Source organism: Pimephales promelas, chromosome 25 (assembly GCF_988280905.1).
Source record: "Pimephales promelas chromosome 25, fPimPro1.hap1.1, whole genome shotgun sequence".
In the NCBI taxonomy this organism is placed as follows: Eukaryota; Metazoa; Chordata; class Actinopteri; order Cypriniformes; family Leuciscidae; genus Pimephales; species Pimephales promelas.
This window is the reverse complement of record NC_142793.1, coordinates 14,274,406-14,292,703: the sequence shown is the minus strand read 5'-3', so window position 1 is coordinate 14,292,703 and position 18,298 is coordinate 14,274,406. Positions and strand designations below refer to the sequence as shown.

Here is an 18,298-nt window from a genome sequence, read left to right as displayed (position 1 = left end):
TGGTTCATGCAACACTGGAAGAGTTAAAATGCAAAAAGTAAATGAATCTGTTGTCTTACTGACCACAAAATGCTGTTTATTGTCAGTTATAATTATTTGCCCTAGAATACTATATGGGTGTTTCATGCTTTTGCAACCGGTTACTCATTCCATGTCTCTCACGTTACAAGAGAGACTTGTAAAAGTGTAACGTCTGCCACCCTTGGCCTGGTTTCACTCCGCTTTCCTAGTCATTCCTATCCTGTAGCTTTGGTTATTGTCACCGCAATCCATCTCATTTCCTGAGGGATGTTCGCCACTGTCCCACATCTGTCAGCGGGAGGGTGGTGAAGGGGGAAGTCGCCCAGCTCTCCGCTCCTGTTCTGGAGATGTTCACGGATTATTAACATAATACAGCAGCAGTCCCAAAAACACAGCAGCAGCAGTGTTGTGGTAAGCAGTCACCGGCAGCTGTCGACTCTGCTGTCTGCTCACAATGCATCCCATATGTACCCCAGAGAAAACACATTGTTTTTGAATTTACAGCCAATTGAGACTTGTAGCTTTCTGCTCGGGTTAGATAAACCTTTGGCTGTCCTAGGCAGAACAGCATACTACTGTAGACGGATCAGCATGGGAACATTTAAAGTTTACGCGAGTCAAAGAACATTATGAATCCATTGATTTCGGTGGGAGTTTGTGGAAATAATGTTGGGTGACCAAACCATTACGGAAACACACACTGCTACATCAGGCTTCAAGTTTACAGACCGGAATTGGTTGAGAGACAGGGTGGTGATGGCGCAGTGGATAAGACGCATGCCTTTGGTGTAAGAGAACCGGGTTCGAATCCACTGTGAGACACCAATGTGTCCCTGAGCGAGACACTTAACCCCTAGTTGCTCCAGAGGTGTGCTACCTCTGACATATATAGCAATTTTAAGTCGCTTTGGATAAAAGCGTCAGCTAAATCAGGGTTCCAGACTGCGACCATTTTTTACGAATGTGCGAGTGGACGCTCGCGCAACAGAACACTGTTGTATCAGCTGCTGCAGTCCGTAACTTATGTTCAAAATAAACGAGTAGGCTACATCATGAATCCATTTTCCAAACCGCGTTTTTGACTTATCCTGAATCACGACGGTACGCCTATAATAAGTGTTTATATTCAGACTATTTTATCCTGGGTCGACTCGGATGCAGAGGTGCCCAGTGCCGGCGTGACTCGCCATAGACATCAATAGAGAGAAGTAGCTCCGGCTAAATGTAAATGTAAATTGTATGTTGGATAAAGTAATTTGTATAGCATATAATCTAATTATCTAATAGTAATATTATAAATTAATGTGTGATTTATGTTTGTATGTGTTAGTAATAATTATACTAACTAATAATATATCATATAATTGAATATAATATTATATATGCAATGAAAATTAAAATGAATACTTTATTCATTTTAGTATGCTGTAGTATGCTGTTCTGCCTGGGACAGCCAAAGGTTTATCTAACCCGAGCAGAAAGTGGCCGCACAGCTTACATTGGTCAACTTTTCTGCGGCTGTACAGCCAATAGAGTGAATGGATTTTTTTCATTCTTTTTTCTATTCATATTGTTAGGATTGTACTATATAACCATAACCTGCATCTAAACAAGGATATTAATAATGAACAATCTTTGAAATCGTATACCCTAGCTTTAACAGTGAGAATCTGACCCTAAACTAAAGTGTTGCCAATTTATTTTTGCCAGAGTATATGAGTCACGTTTCTGCTGCCTTATTGCAGTCTAACTTAAATGTAGCATTTGTGACAGTTTTGGTGAATACTTTCCTCTCGACTGTCTGACCTTCTCATCTTACTGCTCTTTGTCAAAACATAAGAGCTCCACTCCCCGAGTCTGGGTGTGTGAGGGTTTTTTTTTTCTCTCAAAGAAGCGTTAGGCATCTGAAAGTAATGTCAGATATCCACCGGATGTTGATGCATTTACTAATGTTGGCTTGTTTAGGAATCGAGTAAACAGGATACAAACATTTTTGTGAGGTTGGTCTACATGTCTCCTTAAATTCGGAGATGGTGCATGAAGTCTAAATGGAAAGGGTCACATACTCAATAAAAATATGTTCATTTATTTAAACTTCTGTATCAATGTGTGTATATTTACAGTACAGTATACTCTGTGTGTGTGTGTATATTATAACATATATTTAGTAGGGATGCACCGATATGAAAATTTTGGCCGATAACCGATAATTCTTTATATTTGAAATCCGATAACCGATATATCGGCAGATAAACTTAAATCCAAATTTGTATCTAATTTTGAGAGCCTGATTACAAAAACAAAAGTCTCACAATTAAATCCATGTCCCAAGCGCACAATTATAATGATGTTCTCATTATAGTGTTGTATAGCCGATATGACAGATTTGCGCTGCACATGTTGTACCAAACCATATTTTCATTTTTTTTTAAAGAGATTTCAATAATATTTCAAGAAAATCAAAAACAAACAGTGCTCAACAAGTGTCTCAGCTGTAGGGAATAATATTTTATTTACCGGCTTTAATATATCGGCCAGATTTTCTTAACAGGCCGATAACGATAACATTATATCGGCCGATACCGATATGCTGGCCGATATATCGTGCATCCCTAATATGTAGGTATAGTATGTTCATATATTTATTATTTACAAATTATTTACATTTGAAGAGTTCAGATGCAAAAGCCTCTAAATGACATTTGAAATTTTCTTCTTTAATGATGATTTTTATCAAACTTGTATATTTAAGTTCAGTAATTTCACTTAAATAACAATTAATAGGTAATTATCATTGCCATTTAAGTGAAATCACTGAACTTAAATATACAAGCTTAATAAAAATTATCATTCTAGAAGAAAATTTCAAATGGCACTTAGAGGCTTTTGCATCTGAACTCTTCATTTGTCTTTTTGTTTTTGTCTCCAGACTGTTAGAACATCAAGTATTTAGAATATAATTTTAATATCACTTTTTTCCTCTCAAGACGCCTAAAGATGATGTCTCAAATGTGGCTCTTATAATAAATATCCGAGACCGACTGTTTAACATGCTGGTTTCTGTTGTATGCTGTCAGTTGTATGCAAGGCCATGGGAATGATAACTTCCCTCTCAGGACTCCAGTAGCCCGTGGGAGTCGTCTGTAAGCGGATGACCTGCAGGAACATGAGTCAATATTTTTGCAATTTTACAACCGTCAAGTCGCATCTTTCATTCACTTTTTGATCCGCCAGCATTTCTCATTGGGAACTTTCTCAGCGCCTGTCTCCCCGAGCTCAGTCAACGTCGGGGGAAGTGCAGACGCAGCACCGAGCAGAATGGCGAGACTTTTTTTTTCTTTTCTTTTTTTTTAAGAGAGAGAAGCAGAGTGGCCGATCATTCTGTTTGAATTAAGGCAGTGCTGTTCTTGGCCCAGACAAGCAAACAACCGATAAAAAGATAATATCATCCACAGCAGAGTCGGCCTGTCAGAAGAGCCGGCCAAACCTCAGGTGAAATCGTATGATGTTTCAAAGCTCAAGCAGAAAGGGGAGGTTATTTTGCAGGATTTTATTCTTGACTGGGTAATTGAAAAAATCTGGCAGGTGACTCCTCAGGGTTTGGCATCCAAGTGCAGATGTGTTTGTTCTGTTACAAGGTTTTACATTCAGCGTCCGATCGTTTTGATGCGTGAACACACACTTAAGTCCTTTAAACAACAAAGAAAACGGATGTCTCTCTCTTGTCAAAATTTAGTTTATCAAGAAATCATAATTTTCCCCCCTTCAATGGAAGATTTTGGAATTAGTGTTATTTTTGTTATTATCTGTCTGTCTGTTTCTATCTATATCTCTGTCTGTCTATCTCTTTGTCTGTTTCTCTCTATCTATCTATCTATATACACTACCGGTCAAAAGTTTTAGATCGGTAAGGTTTTTTTTATGTTTTTAAAAGAATTCTCTTCTGCTCACCAAGGCTGCAATTATTTGATAAAAAAACAAACAAAAAAAAACAGTATACTGTGAAATATTATAACAATTTAAAACAGCGGTTTTCTATGTGAATATATAGTGAAGTGTAATTTATTCCTGTGATCAATGCTGAATTTACAGCATCATTACTCCAGTCTCCAGTCTCACATGATCCTACAGAAATTATTATGATATGATGCTCAAGAAACATTTATGATTATTATCCATGTTGAAAACAGTTTTTTACATTTTTATTTCAGGATTCTTTGATGAATAGAAAGTTCAAAAGAACAGAATTGATCTGAAATGGAAAAGCTTTTGTAACATTAATCACTACCATTCAAAAGTTTGGGGTCAGTAAGAATTTATTTTTTTATTTTTTGGGGAAAGAAATTAGAAAATACTTTTATTCATCACGGATGAGTTAAATTGATCAAAAGTTACAGTAAAGACAATTATAATGTTAGAATAGAAAAGATTATATTTTTGAACTTTTGAACTTTCTATTCATCATAGATTTTTGGGGAAAATGGTGCATGACTGTTTTCAACATTGAAAATAATAATTTGTTTTTTGAGCATAAAATCAGCATATTAGAATGATTTCTGAAGGATCATGTGACACTGAAAACTGATGTGTAATCAGCAACAGTAATGATGTTGAAAATTCAGCTTTCAAATTACATTTTAAAATATATTAAAATAGAAAACAGTCATTTTAAATTGTCATAATATTTCACAATATTACTGTTTGTCATTTTTTTATCAAATAAAGCAGCCTTGGTGAGCAGAAGAGACTTCATTTAAAAACATAAAAAATCTTGATCTAAAACTTTTGACCGGTAGTGTATATCTGCCTGTCTGTGGTCTGTTGGTTTCTCTATCTCTCGATCAGTCTGTCTGTATTTGTCTATCTTTCTATTTGTATGTTTATCTGTCTGTCTCTCTGTCTGCCTGCCAGCCTTTCTGTCTGTCTCTTTCTCTGACTGTCTGTCTGTCAGTTGTAAATGTTAAAAAGTTTAGCTTTTTGCAGACATCCACATCTTGAAAATTATAAAATACAATCCTGATGGATTAAACAACCTTTATAAGTTTAACATCTCTGTATTATAGAAGTGTGTTCTGATAAGCTCAGCCTTCATTTAATTCTCTCTCTCTCTCTCTCTCTCTCTCTCTCTCTCTCTCTCTCTCTCTCTCTCTCTCTCTCTCTCTCTCTCTCTCTCTCTTTCTTTCAATAGCTCTGTGTTTTCTGAGGCCATGCTGTCACCTCACTCGCTTTCATATTGAATTTGCTTGGCACCCTGGTGCCAGGACACTTTTTACAATCTGGCTTTGAAGAAACAAACCCAGCATCTTGACTTTTTGTCGTTATTGATGACAATTTTGGGGGGCTTTGTTGTATACGTTTTATGTTTTCCTTCATCAAAATTAGGGTTCGCACTCTCTATTCTCGGTGCATAATTCTCTGTGAAGTGGAAAAAAAGGCCGTCAAAGAGAAAAAAAAGACCCACCCTTCTTTCAGTTTCGATGGCCATGTCTAATTGTCTCTCTGAAAATTGAATAGCATTTTTGTAAGCAAAAAGAAAGACTCCCGCTGACGAGAGGACCATCAAAGGTTTTTGTGAATATTTTGTAATTACCACATTTATTTTATTTTTGTTTTTTAATAGTATTATAATATTAATTTTAGCATATGCATACACTACCGTTCAAAAGTATGTTTATGTTTTGAAAGAAGTGTCATGCTCCACCAGTGCTGCATTTATTTGATCAAAAATACAGTAAAAACAGTTTTATTGCCAATGTGTTCATTAGTTTTGCTTTAGTTTATATCCTACACAGAAAGTACATTTAGCTTCTCTGTAAGTGTTCTGGTTTTTATCATTGTATCTAAAGCCTTCAGTCCCATCAGCATTTGCTTTTGTGTGTTTGTGTGACCCCAGAGACCTTCCTGTGTTTGCTGGGGTCTAAAGGGGGTTCGGCAGCTGGCCACTCCCTAAACACACACACAGCCTCTGTGTGCACTGCCAGCCATGCGTTTCTATAGGCCTCACCTCCCCCCCAATCCAAGGGTTTCCCCTCATTTCACTCTACCATCCCCCCTTAAATACTCCAGGAACTTTGCTGGGGTTTCAGATCGATCAGCTGCAAACTTGATCTCTTGAGTGAACATATGGTTTTGCCAGAGATCAGTGAATTAGTTTTGTAGCACTCCACCCTTTCCCTTTCACTCAACTCCCGCTGAAACAAGCGAGCAAGTTTGATTTCATAGAACGGGATTTGAGGAATGCTGCTGGGATGCAGTGGTGGAGTGGACAGGAGGGGTCAATGCTAGTAGAGGAACAATGTCCAATGCTGCAGCAAAGGGGAAACAGATGTCGGCAAGGTATGCCATCCAATAAAACTCCTGATTACACAAGTGGAAAGAACTCCTACCTCACTCTATGGCGGCCATGGGAAAACTGGATCAAGCCTTTTTTTGTTTTGTTCTCAAGCTTAACAAATGAATATGTTGCGTGTTAAAGACCATATAAACTGTATACGATTGCGACATCCTGTGCACATTTTAGATTTGGTTACAATTTCTTTTTTAAAAGAAGTCTCACCAAGGCTGCTTTTATTTGATCTAAAAAAATACAGTAAAAACAATAATTTTGTGAACCACACAAGATGGGCCTCCATGAAGGTCCATGGGTGTGTTTTGTGTCTCCGCTCTGCATTGGTGCCATAGAAACACCATTTTGTCACATCATGTGTCGACGGCTTTGTGAAGGAGGTGGGAAAAACCAAACACTTTTGTAGTCTGGGGCCCCTCCTCCATTGAAAACCCTGTCGTGGCCTTTTCAGAAGACAGGAGGCAGCTTGAAATGCATGTTCATGTCACCTCCTTAGGGAAAAAAAAGTATTGTGGTGGTACTGTGTTATAGTTTTAGTATCAGATGCTGCTCTTAAGATGCGTCAAAAGTCCTGGCCCATCACATCGTGCTTTTTTCCTTCATGCACTGCTGTAGGCCTCTAACCTTTCTCCAGGGTTGAGAAAAGTCTGCATCCCGCAGGAAGGCGCCCGGTTTAAACCCTCGAGACGTCTGTGTGTTAGGAGGAGTGTAGGAAAAATGCACCATTGTGGTTTCAGCCCACTGTCTGTGTCTGTTAGCATTCCTCCAGAGTGTCAGTGCCTCTGCTGCTGTCTCAAAACTGTGAGGAAAGAGGTTTTCACAATAAGTTGAACTTTTCCAGGCATTAAAACACCTCAATCCATCCACAAGACCACATTCTCTGACCGAGACAGAGGCAGTAGAGCTCATGCTGCATACTGTACAGAATACCACTTTTTTTATTTAAAAATTAGTATGTACAGTATGTGAAATGTGGAATAAATGTTTCACATAACAATGTTACATTTCATGGTGTGTTTTTTTATTTATTCTGCTTGACCTTATTACATATCTCAGAAATAAGTATGATTATTTTATATATATGAAATCTGGTATTGTTTTGTTGAATTGTATTGTATTGTATTGTTTTCTGAATGTCTTAATGTTTGAGGGAGAGTTCACCCAAACATTATTATTTTTTTAAATTAAAAAAATGATTTCTGAATGAACTCTCCCTCAAGCCATCCGATCCTCTGCACCTCTGTGTTCATCAATACGTCATGCGTCGGGTCATAGAGTTCTCTCTCTTCTGCCGAAACTAGACTCGCATAAGCCCGTTACCGAAAGCCAGTGATTACAGTTTTTACATTTATAAATATGGATTTAAAAAAAAAAATTATTATTATTACAAAAACACATCGCTTCACTTCAGAAGGCCTTTATTAACCCCCTGGAGCTGTATGGATTACTTTTATGATTAAATTTTTGTAAATATATTATGTTATCTGTATTTTGCACAATATCAGAGCTTCATGCTCCCCAACTAGCACGTTCTTCTAAGTTAAAAATTTTAGGGAATATTATAACAGACAAACTTTATTAATAATGCTGGACTTTTAATTAACAGAGACTCTTATTTTGGTATGTATGTGCTTTGCTTTAATTTTTCCGGCTGCTATCAACAATGTGTTTATTAAGATGTTTTTTTATACCATTTAAGATATTTAAAGGAGAACTCTGTTCAATTTTAACATTGAGCTAATTTTTTTGTACATTCGGAGTGCTGTCAGTCCAGACAAAACTTTTTTATAACTTAAATTTCATAAAGCGTCCATCATTTCTTACATACCGGTAGTTGGACAAGTAAATGAAACTCTTGCACTGTCAAGCTTTGAGTATGCATACTTCCTTCTGCTAAAATAATACTCGTACTGCGTTCTTATGCTACTTCCAACATAGTATTTGCCTTCTCGGGGGGTGGCATATGTACCAGCTTCCCTCCCAACCCCCACGAGATTACACCATATTGCCAAAATTACTAAGAAAGGAAGGTGCTAATTTAAAATAATGTGCACTGATTTCTTTTCCATCTCTCTTCTTACTTTCTTCACGGAGGAAAGGCAGCCTCTCCGCAAGCCTGCATTACAGAAATAAATCAGGTGGACACCCCTCCCTGGCAGCCGCTGGCAACCGCCCCAATCCCAAAACCCCCTCCGCCGGTCCTCACAGGAAGAACTCTGGGTTGGGAAAGACAGCGCACAGGAAGTCTTTGTTCGAAGAGCTACTTTACCCAGGAACAATATGCTACATTAATACGCCCGTCACTCAATCTTGACCTGCTCGTTTGAGCGTTTATAATCTCATTCATCATTCAGGGAGAAGACATGATAGAGTAAACTGTCATGGGTTTCGTTCTGCAAACAAAGACATCTGGCTGTAGGCGGTTTTAAAATAGTAAAAAAAAGCCTGTGCATTTCTTAGTGTCTGATTGCACAGGTATAGTATGTCAAAAACTCCCAATAACTTTTGCGACATAAAAAGCATGGATGCTTTCCAGTAATGACTTCATATTGAGTACATTATGTGTATTATCAAAAATAATGGTAATAAAAATTAACGCTTTTATCAACTCATATTTGTGAAGTGGTGAAATGGTGCTTTCAGTCATTGGAAAACGACATTGCAAGTGTTTGAACTTGGATAAGTTGCAGTAATAAGCCACGGAGAAAGTCTGTAGCTTTCGAGGTTTTGCTCATTTCAGTTTTCGACATTTTTTTCCAGAATGGATTTGATTAGGTGGCTAGCATTTACTGCAACTGACACCCGTTTGCTAAATGTGAAAAATGGAAAGCCGTCTATTTTGAGAAGTAGTAATGTCAGGACTGTTTCCAGAAACAGTAATTGCAACCTTTTCAGCAACAAACCCAATTCCCAGCAACCCACTTGGTTTCAACCTCCCATCTGTCACTTTCTCTTGCTTTCTCTCTCTCTCTCTCTCTCTCGCTTTTTTTTTTTTTTTTTAAAGATTCAGGCATGTCCTGGCTCCACTCCCTATATCAGTTTGCGTTATTTTCCTCCCTGTAATGCAACCCTTGTGACTGGAATCTTATTTTGTCACGTTCACTGGAATAGGAATGATTTTGTAGCCTTTCTTTAGTGAAAAAAAAAAATGTAGAGATTCAAAGAGTCATGCTCAAGCTTGCGTACTCTGTAATGACTTAAAATAGCTACTCTTTTGGCAGTTACATATTTGGTTGGGGATTTTTTTTTTCCACAATTGGGAAATCCTAGCTGGTTTGGATTAGGATACTGCAATTATGGCAGTTCAAATATCTGAGTATTTGGAGATCTGTCCAATTGTGCATGTGGTGTACAGCTGTTTGGCGAGCGTAAACAGATTCAGGCTGATTTGTTAGTTTGTTTCCTGTTTTGTGCTGTTAATTGAAATCGTTTGATCTGACCACACATACGACTGTCAATTTTTATTTTAAAGGAATAGTACAGTGAAATTGGATGGTTGACAGGTGACAGGTGAACCAAATTTATTCTTTTTTTATTCACAGGTCATAAATGTCGATGGCACCAATAGGATGACCATTCTAGAGGACAAACTACCTCATATCTTTGGTTTTACGCTGTTGGGGGAGTATATCTACTGGACTGACTGGCAGCGGAGGAGCATTGAAAGAGTTCACATTGCCAACACCACCCGTGAGGTCATCGTCGAGCAACTTCCTGACCTCATGGGTCTCAAAGCCACAAAAGTCACAGAGACCTCTGGTAAGATCTCTCGCTTTTAAAAATATTCTGACTTGAAATGGTTTAACCTTACTTAAAATGGTTTAATGGTCTTCCTGAAAGGTACATGGAAAATCAGGACAGTGATTATATTAATAATATTCTTTATATAATAAAGTAAAAAAAAAATCTATACATATATATATATATATATATATATATATATATACTGTATATATATATATATATATATACACATACAATAATATATATACAATAATATTTTATTGTTTGTTATTTGAATGTTTATATTTCAGTATTTTATATATATGTATATGTGTGTGTAAAATTTTTTTTTCAAATTATTTACAGTAAAAATATTACATTTATTACATTTAATTTTTTATATATATAAAGTTATTATGAATAAAAATGTTATCTTTTTATATTGAAATTATATTAATTATATTCAATTTTATATTATTTGATATAATATAATATCAATTGATATTATATTCATATATAATGTTAATACAATTATTTAGATATTGTATTGTTGTCATTAACTAAAACTTTAATATAATTTTCGCCAATCGAAAAATGCGGAATTATATTTTCAAAAAAATGCACCATAAGTATTTCAAAAAATAAAAATATTAGATAAAAACAAAGGAAAATTTGAAATGTTGCCTTAACTTGAAGTATTAAAATTACTATAGCTAAAACTGAAATAAATATAAATTAAAGCTAAATTAATTCCCATTAATTAAATGGGGAAAAAACATAAATAAATAAAAATGACAAAAGGTCAACTAAAACTAAAAATAAAAGGTATTTCAAAAGAATAATACTAAAATATAGAATACAAAAATATAAAGGCAATATTTTGTAATATTTATTTATAAATAATCTATTAAAAAAATGCAAAAATGCATCAATGAATGTCCATGAAGCTGATGCGTAGATCTCCGTTTGTGTGTGTTCAGGCACTAACGGCTGTGCGGAAAACAACGGCGGCTGCAGTCACCTGTGCTTTCATCGGCCTCAGGGTCTGACCTGCGCCTGCCCCATGGGCCTGGAGTTGCTGAGTGACCTGCAGACTTGTGTGGTTCCTGAAGCTTTTTTGCTCTTCACCAACCGCGCTGACATACGCAGCATCTCTCTGGGCACCAATAGCAACGATGTGCCCATTCCACTCACCGGGGTCAAGGAGGCCTCCGCACTGGACTTTGATGTTTTAGAAAACAGAATCTACTGGACCGACGTCAGCACCAAGGTATGGACTACTTTTGTGTTCATCATGATTTTAACTTGGCAATTTAGTGCGTCTCACCTCGTTTTAAAACAGAACGTTGTGGCGGTGAGTGATTCTGACATTTTGAGCGTACGATTGTACATAAAATCATTTTAAAACCCAGGATTATACAAAGTTCACAGTATCAGTGGAGGATGATAAAACGATTTCATCAGCTTCTAACCCAAAGCAGCTGTTGAGCTCAGATGTAAAACGTCAGAGGGGAAAGACGTCCAAGGTGTTTCAGCTCAAAAGATCTGAAGAAGCCGATCTTTTTTTATTTTTTGAATTATTATATTTGTTTTGTTTTGTTTTAAGAAAGGCTGTTATCTTTCCTTGTAAGGGTGAATAAAAGAAAATATTCAGAAACATTGTTGTGCTGGTGAAAACAAAAACAATCTTGAACCAGAATGGAAATTCTTTAGCTGGACTTTTAGGTTGTTTAGACAAGAAAACCTTTTAAAATGTTTTAAAGTGTCTTTTACAATGTAGCATTAAAGCATTAGCAGCTAACTGCACTTCAGCCTGTTGGACTAATTATTTTTCGAATGTTACACTTGTGTTATAAGGGGATTGTTCTAGGAACTAGCCACCAGGGCTGTTCCCTGAAAACGAAATGTTCTCCTAGGGCCTTTTTCCTGGTTGCATTTGCACCGCCAGTAGGAACTCTGCAGTGACTCTGGATTCGCTGTTATTTTGTCTTGTTTGCTTGGTTCAGCTCATCAGCATACACTTACGTCACTGATAGTTCCTCTCGTGCTGGGATTAGCCACTTTCCGACCGGAGGGACTTTTGCAGTTCCTAGAACCTAACGTTCCTATAACCCTTTTTTTCTCGTGTTTCGACCGGACTAAATTGGGGATTTTTTTAGTTCCTCAGACCGTAGTTCCTACAACTATTTCAGTACCTAGTCTAGAGCGAGGACTTTTTTAGTTCCCTTTCCCTAGGTCTACGTTGATTGGTTCAACTTGTAAGTCATGCCCACTGTCAACACGGAACTTGTAGCGCGTTGTCTGCCATACGCTGTTTGTTTTTGCAAAACATTACAACGAGGATTAAGACAAACATAACGCATTCAACCAGCTGATTGCAAATGCTAGCTAAACTTACCCGTCGTTTTGTTTGCCTCTTTTATCTTCTTCCATCATATTACTTAATATCATATTACGCTGGAGCCTTCGTCTTCTGTGTTTCTCTGTACAGAACTCAAGCATAATCTTTAAACGCCGCCGTTCGTTCTCCGTTATTAAGGTCCCGTCATGGCAGAACAGGAACATTGCAATAGCCTCCTCCATGCTGGTTTGTTGTTATTGTATATGGCCGCGCTACGTCTAGGGATGACCCTATAAAGACCGCCGCCGTGCTTGCGTTACCCTTCCTACCAGTTCCTATAGCCACTTGGCCAGTGCGAACGCAAGCAGCAAAACCGAGTTTGGGGGAGAGTAGTTCTTAGAACTGTTTAGAAGTGGAGAGTTCCTGTAACTAAGTTCCTGTAACTACTTGGTCGGAAAGCGGCTATAGACTCTACTATTAAGTAGGAACTAATTTAGTTCCCCCGAAAAGGAGTTCTGAGAATCATTTCCCGTTCCTGTGGTGCGAAGACGCCAAAAAGTGGGTACTTCTGCCAATAGTTCTAGGAACTATGAAAAGGTTCCTCCAGTGCAAAAGCACTTTAATTTTGGTCATTTCTATTTTCAATAATGTTGTTATTTTAGTTCATTTTTAACAAAACAATTTTTTTTCTTAAAGCTGCAGTCCGTTGTGGGTTTTAACCCGTTTTTGGTTTAAAAATGATCCAAAAAACATAACCAGCCAGTGTTCAAAAACTATCTGCTTGACTTAGCTCGAGTCAAAGCGGTAAGCTTGTAATCATGTTTTTAATTCCAGTGATACTGGTGGATTTCTGTGGGAGATTCGAGCTTGTCTTTGCGTCATTACGTCACATCTGTACACATAAAGAAGAGTCTCGGCTAGTTGGCTATGAGTGTGAGGATGTTGGAGGTGGAGATTTATGGCCTTTTCTCACAGCACTTGATATAATTAAACTTATAATTAAACTTTGTCACGCAATGCTGACATTTTTAACATGAACAAGTTGAGAACAAAGAATAATTTGCACGGTTTTGCGTGATAAGCGTTTTTTAGATTTAATCAGCGCGATTTACTGCAATGTCAGAACCAGAACAAAAGTGGATGTTTCTTACTAGTTCAGATGACATTTACTGGTGAAAATTCTTATGTTGGTCATATTTCTAAAAATAATAATCTGTGATTCTGAATGCCAGTATCCACACCGGTGTGGTGACTGACAGCCTCACACTCTCCACAAACATTGTGTTCATCCACGCTGTGCCGTGTCGAAGGGTGTTGAAGTACAACTCATGTAAAGTTGATAATTCCGCGAATGACTGCAATTGCAGATTTCGAACAGAGATGGCGACAAAGAGGAAAAACACCAGACTACAGCTTTAAATGTGTTCAAGAATCTTGCGTTGTGTAACAAAAAAAAACATATGAATGGTTATGATAGACAATCTTGTTCAAGATAGAAGATGCATCTGATCTAACATAAACCTCTCTAATCAATAGAGTGGAAATTAAAACATTGTGTTTTATAAGGAATTGTCTTTAGCATTAGTATTTAGTCACTTGATTACTTTTCTGCTTCAGACTATCAGCAGAGCCTTCATGAATGGCAGTTTGGTTGAACCAGTCATTGAATTTGGCCTGGACTACCCTGAGGGAATGGCTGTGGACTGGATGGGTCGAAACCTCTACTGGGCGGATACCGGCACCAACCGAATTGAAGTGGCCCGTCTGGACGGCCAGTACCGACAAGTGCTGGTCTGTAAAGACCTGGATAATCCTCGCTCTCTTGCTCTGGACCCTGCCAATGGGTAAGACCACTGGTCCTGCTCTGACTCGGACTCTTGTAGCTAGAGTTGTGCCCTTTATATTCATTGCATACTAAGTACTTCTTCAACCTAGTGTCTGCCATTCACTGCATACATAGTGTTCACCCATCCGTCTGTGATGGTTAACCATAGGCTTCCTACATTTGTTATCCCTCTGGAAGTATGCTAATCGATAATTACCACTACTTAAATATCTGATTTAACTCTCATACTCAAACACAGACACGCTTATTGGTATTACAGTGCTTCCTCAGGGCATCAAGTTGTATGTGTGGCAGAAGACAAGTGCCAACATGCCACAGCCCTTGCGTGTGGCTCAGAGGAGTGAAGTCATGTCCTCCAGCGCCCAGCAGGCATTCCTGTGGCTTCTGAGGCACGACTGCCTCTATTAGCCGACACATTCCTCAGCATTGTCTCTTCTTACCTTAGCACTGAGAGCTGTTGACTCAGTTGACTCTTAGCCCAGTGGTGTAATGAGTGGGTTGAGGGATTGGTCTCGTGTGCTTTTCACTGCTTGCTTACCCAATGGAGGGGGAAAAGTAACATTTGTGTTGTTAAACGTAGGAAGCTTAGCCCTGTTATTCCTTTTCCTTTAATTAGCTTGAACTATTAATTTATTTAGTTGTTAGATACATTTTATTAATTTATTGTTTATTAATTAATCGTTTTAAAATAAATTACGAAATTAATAAATATGTTTGTTTATTAATGTATAAAATTAATTAATAAATCATACATTATATAGCAAATAAAATGACAAAAAAATGAATTGTGTGTGTGTGTGAGTACGCACATGTATGTATGTATATACGTGTGTGTTTATACGTTTGTATGTGTGTATGTATACATTGTGTGTGTGTTTGTATGTATATAATGTGATGGCTGGTAAATAGAGCCAGACCGATATATCGGCAGGCCGATATTAGGCATTTTACAAACTATCGGTATCGGCAGTTATAATGGTCGATAAATTAATATTTCAAAGATAAAATAAAAACGGACGAAACACGCTTGAACCATGTCATGAGTGTTGGAGTTGTATAGTTTGTCCACCAGAGGGCACTCTACACAGTCCCTGTTGGCAACACTCGTTGAGCTGGTCACGAGACATACATTGCTTGAATAACGATTAAAAGAACATCCGCATCAGTTCTCTTAACTCAAATAAGCATGACAAAATTTGTGACTATCATGTCCAGTTTTGCTGCTGTTAAATAAGCCGAGAGTGAAGCGGAATTAGCTAGTAATAGTTATGTTACGTTGTTACAGTGTAGTTGACTGACTGTCCCTTTTAACTTTTGACAATGTGAATGACGTATTTCTTTAATAGCACGTGACAGTTAAAGCAATGAGACATATCATCTCTCCTTGGCCTGTTGTATTGAAAATGTATATTTTACAATTTGCAGTATGACGTTATCCATTTCTAAATTATGGCTCATCATAGGCTAGCTAACCATAGCTAATGCCACTATCATCAGTTTGTTTTGTTGTGACAATGAAAGAAACAAATTTCTTTTTAAAATTCATCATCATATTATTTTAGTTAAAACTCATAAATAACTCAAAATAACTAATGTTAAGGAAATCTGTTAATGTTTTGTTGCGCGTTTCTAAAAAAAAATGTATATGTATATATCAATATATCCGATACATCGAAATATCGGATTTTATTTTATTTGTATCGGTATCGGCCTTCAAAATCCTTTATCTGTTGGGCTCTACTGGTAAAGTTCTAGTTTTGTTAGATATGCTGTCAAGTAAATCATTTGGGTTTGCAGGTACATGTACTGGACTGAATGGGGAGGTCGTCCCAGGATAGCCCGCGCTCACATGGACGGAAGTAACATCGTGACTTTAGTAGACAAAGTGGGCCGAGCCAACGGGCTTACGATTGACTACATCGACCAGCGGCTCTACTGGACAGACCTGGACACCTGCATGATTGAGTCTACAAACATGCAAGGTGACAAATCATCACCATAAATGACTCTTGAGTTATAGTCCGTATCGCACCATCCTACCTCGTTATTAAAATATAAAAGCATTGTCCTCAGGTTTGCAGAGGGAGATAGTGGCTGACGATCTTCCTCATCCTTTTGGCTTGACCCAGTATCGTGACTACATCTACTGGACCGACTGGAACCTGCGCAGTATTGAGCGGGCGGACAAGCGCAGTGGCTTGAACCGAACCGTAGTGCAGGGGCACCTGGAGTATGTCATGGACATCCTGGTTTTCCACTCCTCTAGACAAGATGGCGCCAACGAGTGTTCGCAGAACAACAGCCAGTGCGCCCATCTCTGCCTAGCATCCCCCTCTGGAGCCCAGTGCCGCTGCGCTTCCCACTACATCCTGGAGGCAAACGGACGCAACTGCAGCTGTGAGTTTTGGAGTGATATAGAGTGTTCAGTCTCGCTATTAATAGTCTCTACTTATTTTCTGCACTCAACTATTTTTTTTTTTTTTTTTTGCCTTGACAATATTTTTGTTAAATGTATAAAAGTATTAATAGTAATAATTGTAATTATAATAGTTATTTTTTATTTAAATGTTTCACAATTATAAATATTATTGCATAAAATCCAATCAATGCATTTTAATCAGGGTTCAACAATAAGGACAATATTATTAAAATAATATTTATACAACTACAAATTATTATTGTTTTATATCATTGTTTTTTTTTAAATGGATATATATACTATTAGTACTACTATTATTATTTGTTATTGTTGAACCCTGATTAAAACGCACTGTTTTGAGTTTTTATATTTTAGCACCCATCAGGGCTTAAGTAATCTATGGTCTTTCAGCGATAAAGTTCACTAGGTTTTACTGACATTAAAGTGAGTCATGGGTTTTAAGATGCAGTTGGCAGATTGAAATGGCATTAGAAAACAATGGCTCCCAGCCATGCAAAACTCAGTCATATGCATTTAATTCCTTATAAGCTTAAAAATGACTGAACTTGGATTAAACAAGCACGCCAGGGAGCCCGGTGAGAGCATTTGGCCAAGAGTGCAGAGGTCTTGGCAATGCTAGTGTGTTTCTACTTTTTTAGTCCCTCTTGTTTCTTCATTCTTCCATTGCCTGGAGGGAAAGGCTGATTGCATTTAGTTATTATGATTGCGTTTAGCTGACCTTCACCTTCTGATTAGTGGAATGGAGCTGGCTTTGAATTGTCCATTGTTGACCTGTGCACTTCTAACTTACTTGCCTTATTCTCACCTCCCTGTTGTTTTGCTCAACAGCGCCCTCTAGCTTCCTGCTCTTCAGCCAGAAGAGCTCCATCAGTCGAATGGTACTGGGAGAGCAGAGTCCAGACATGATTCTACCAATCCACGTTATGAAGAACTTGCGTGCCATCAGCTTTGACCCTTTGGAACGCCTGGTCTACTGGGTGGATGGCCGACAAAACATCCGCAGGGCCCGGGACGATGGCACTCAGGTGACGGTTCAGTCATAGAACATTGATGGAACTTGATTATAATACTCAACTGCTCTGAGTGCAACAAATATTTATTATTTAATCCAATATATACATTTAGTTAAAACAATAATAATGACAATTGATATTATTATTATCTTCATCATCACTGTCCCAAAATGAAGTTAATACACAAAATTGATCATTTTTAAATAAGAAATATATAAAATAAGTGTGTGTGTGTGTGTGTATATATATAATATATATATATATATATATATATATATGTGTGTGTGTGTGTGTACATATATATACAGTATATATATATATATATATATATGAATGTATTATACGTATATAGTTGTGTTGATAACAAATGTTAATAATAATATAATCAGTTTTATTATTATTATTATTATTATTATTATTATTTTTATTTTTTAGGGCTGTAAAACGATTAATCGCAATTAATCGCATCCAAAATAAAAGTTTGTGTTTACATAATTTATTTGTGTGTAGTGTGTATAATTATTTTGTATATATAAATAAACACATGCATGTATATATTTAAGAAAAA

General features: G+C 37.3%; 1 protein-coding gene across 1 annotated transcript in view; it reads left to right on the top strand.

Moving 5' to 3' along the window:
- lrp5 (low density lipoprotein receptor-related protein 5) overlaps positions 1-18,298 on the top strand; it is a 68,357-nt gene that overhangs the window by 38,551 nt on the left and 11,508 nt on the right. Inside the window, exons 9-14 of the mRNA XM_039656882.2 lie at positions 9,910-10,126; positions 11,071-11,360; positions 14,049-14,275; positions 16,075-16,259; positions 16,351-16,674; positions 17,546-17,742. Of these exons, the coding sequence (XP_039512816.2) occupies positions 9,910-10,126; positions 11,071-11,360; positions 14,049-14,275; positions 16,075-16,259; positions 16,351-16,674; positions 17,546-17,742 (1,440 nt within the window). The remainder of the gene's footprint in view (positions 1-9,909; positions 10,127-11,070; positions 11,361-14,048; positions 14,276-16,074; positions 16,260-16,350; positions 16,675-17,545; positions 17,743-18,298) is intronic.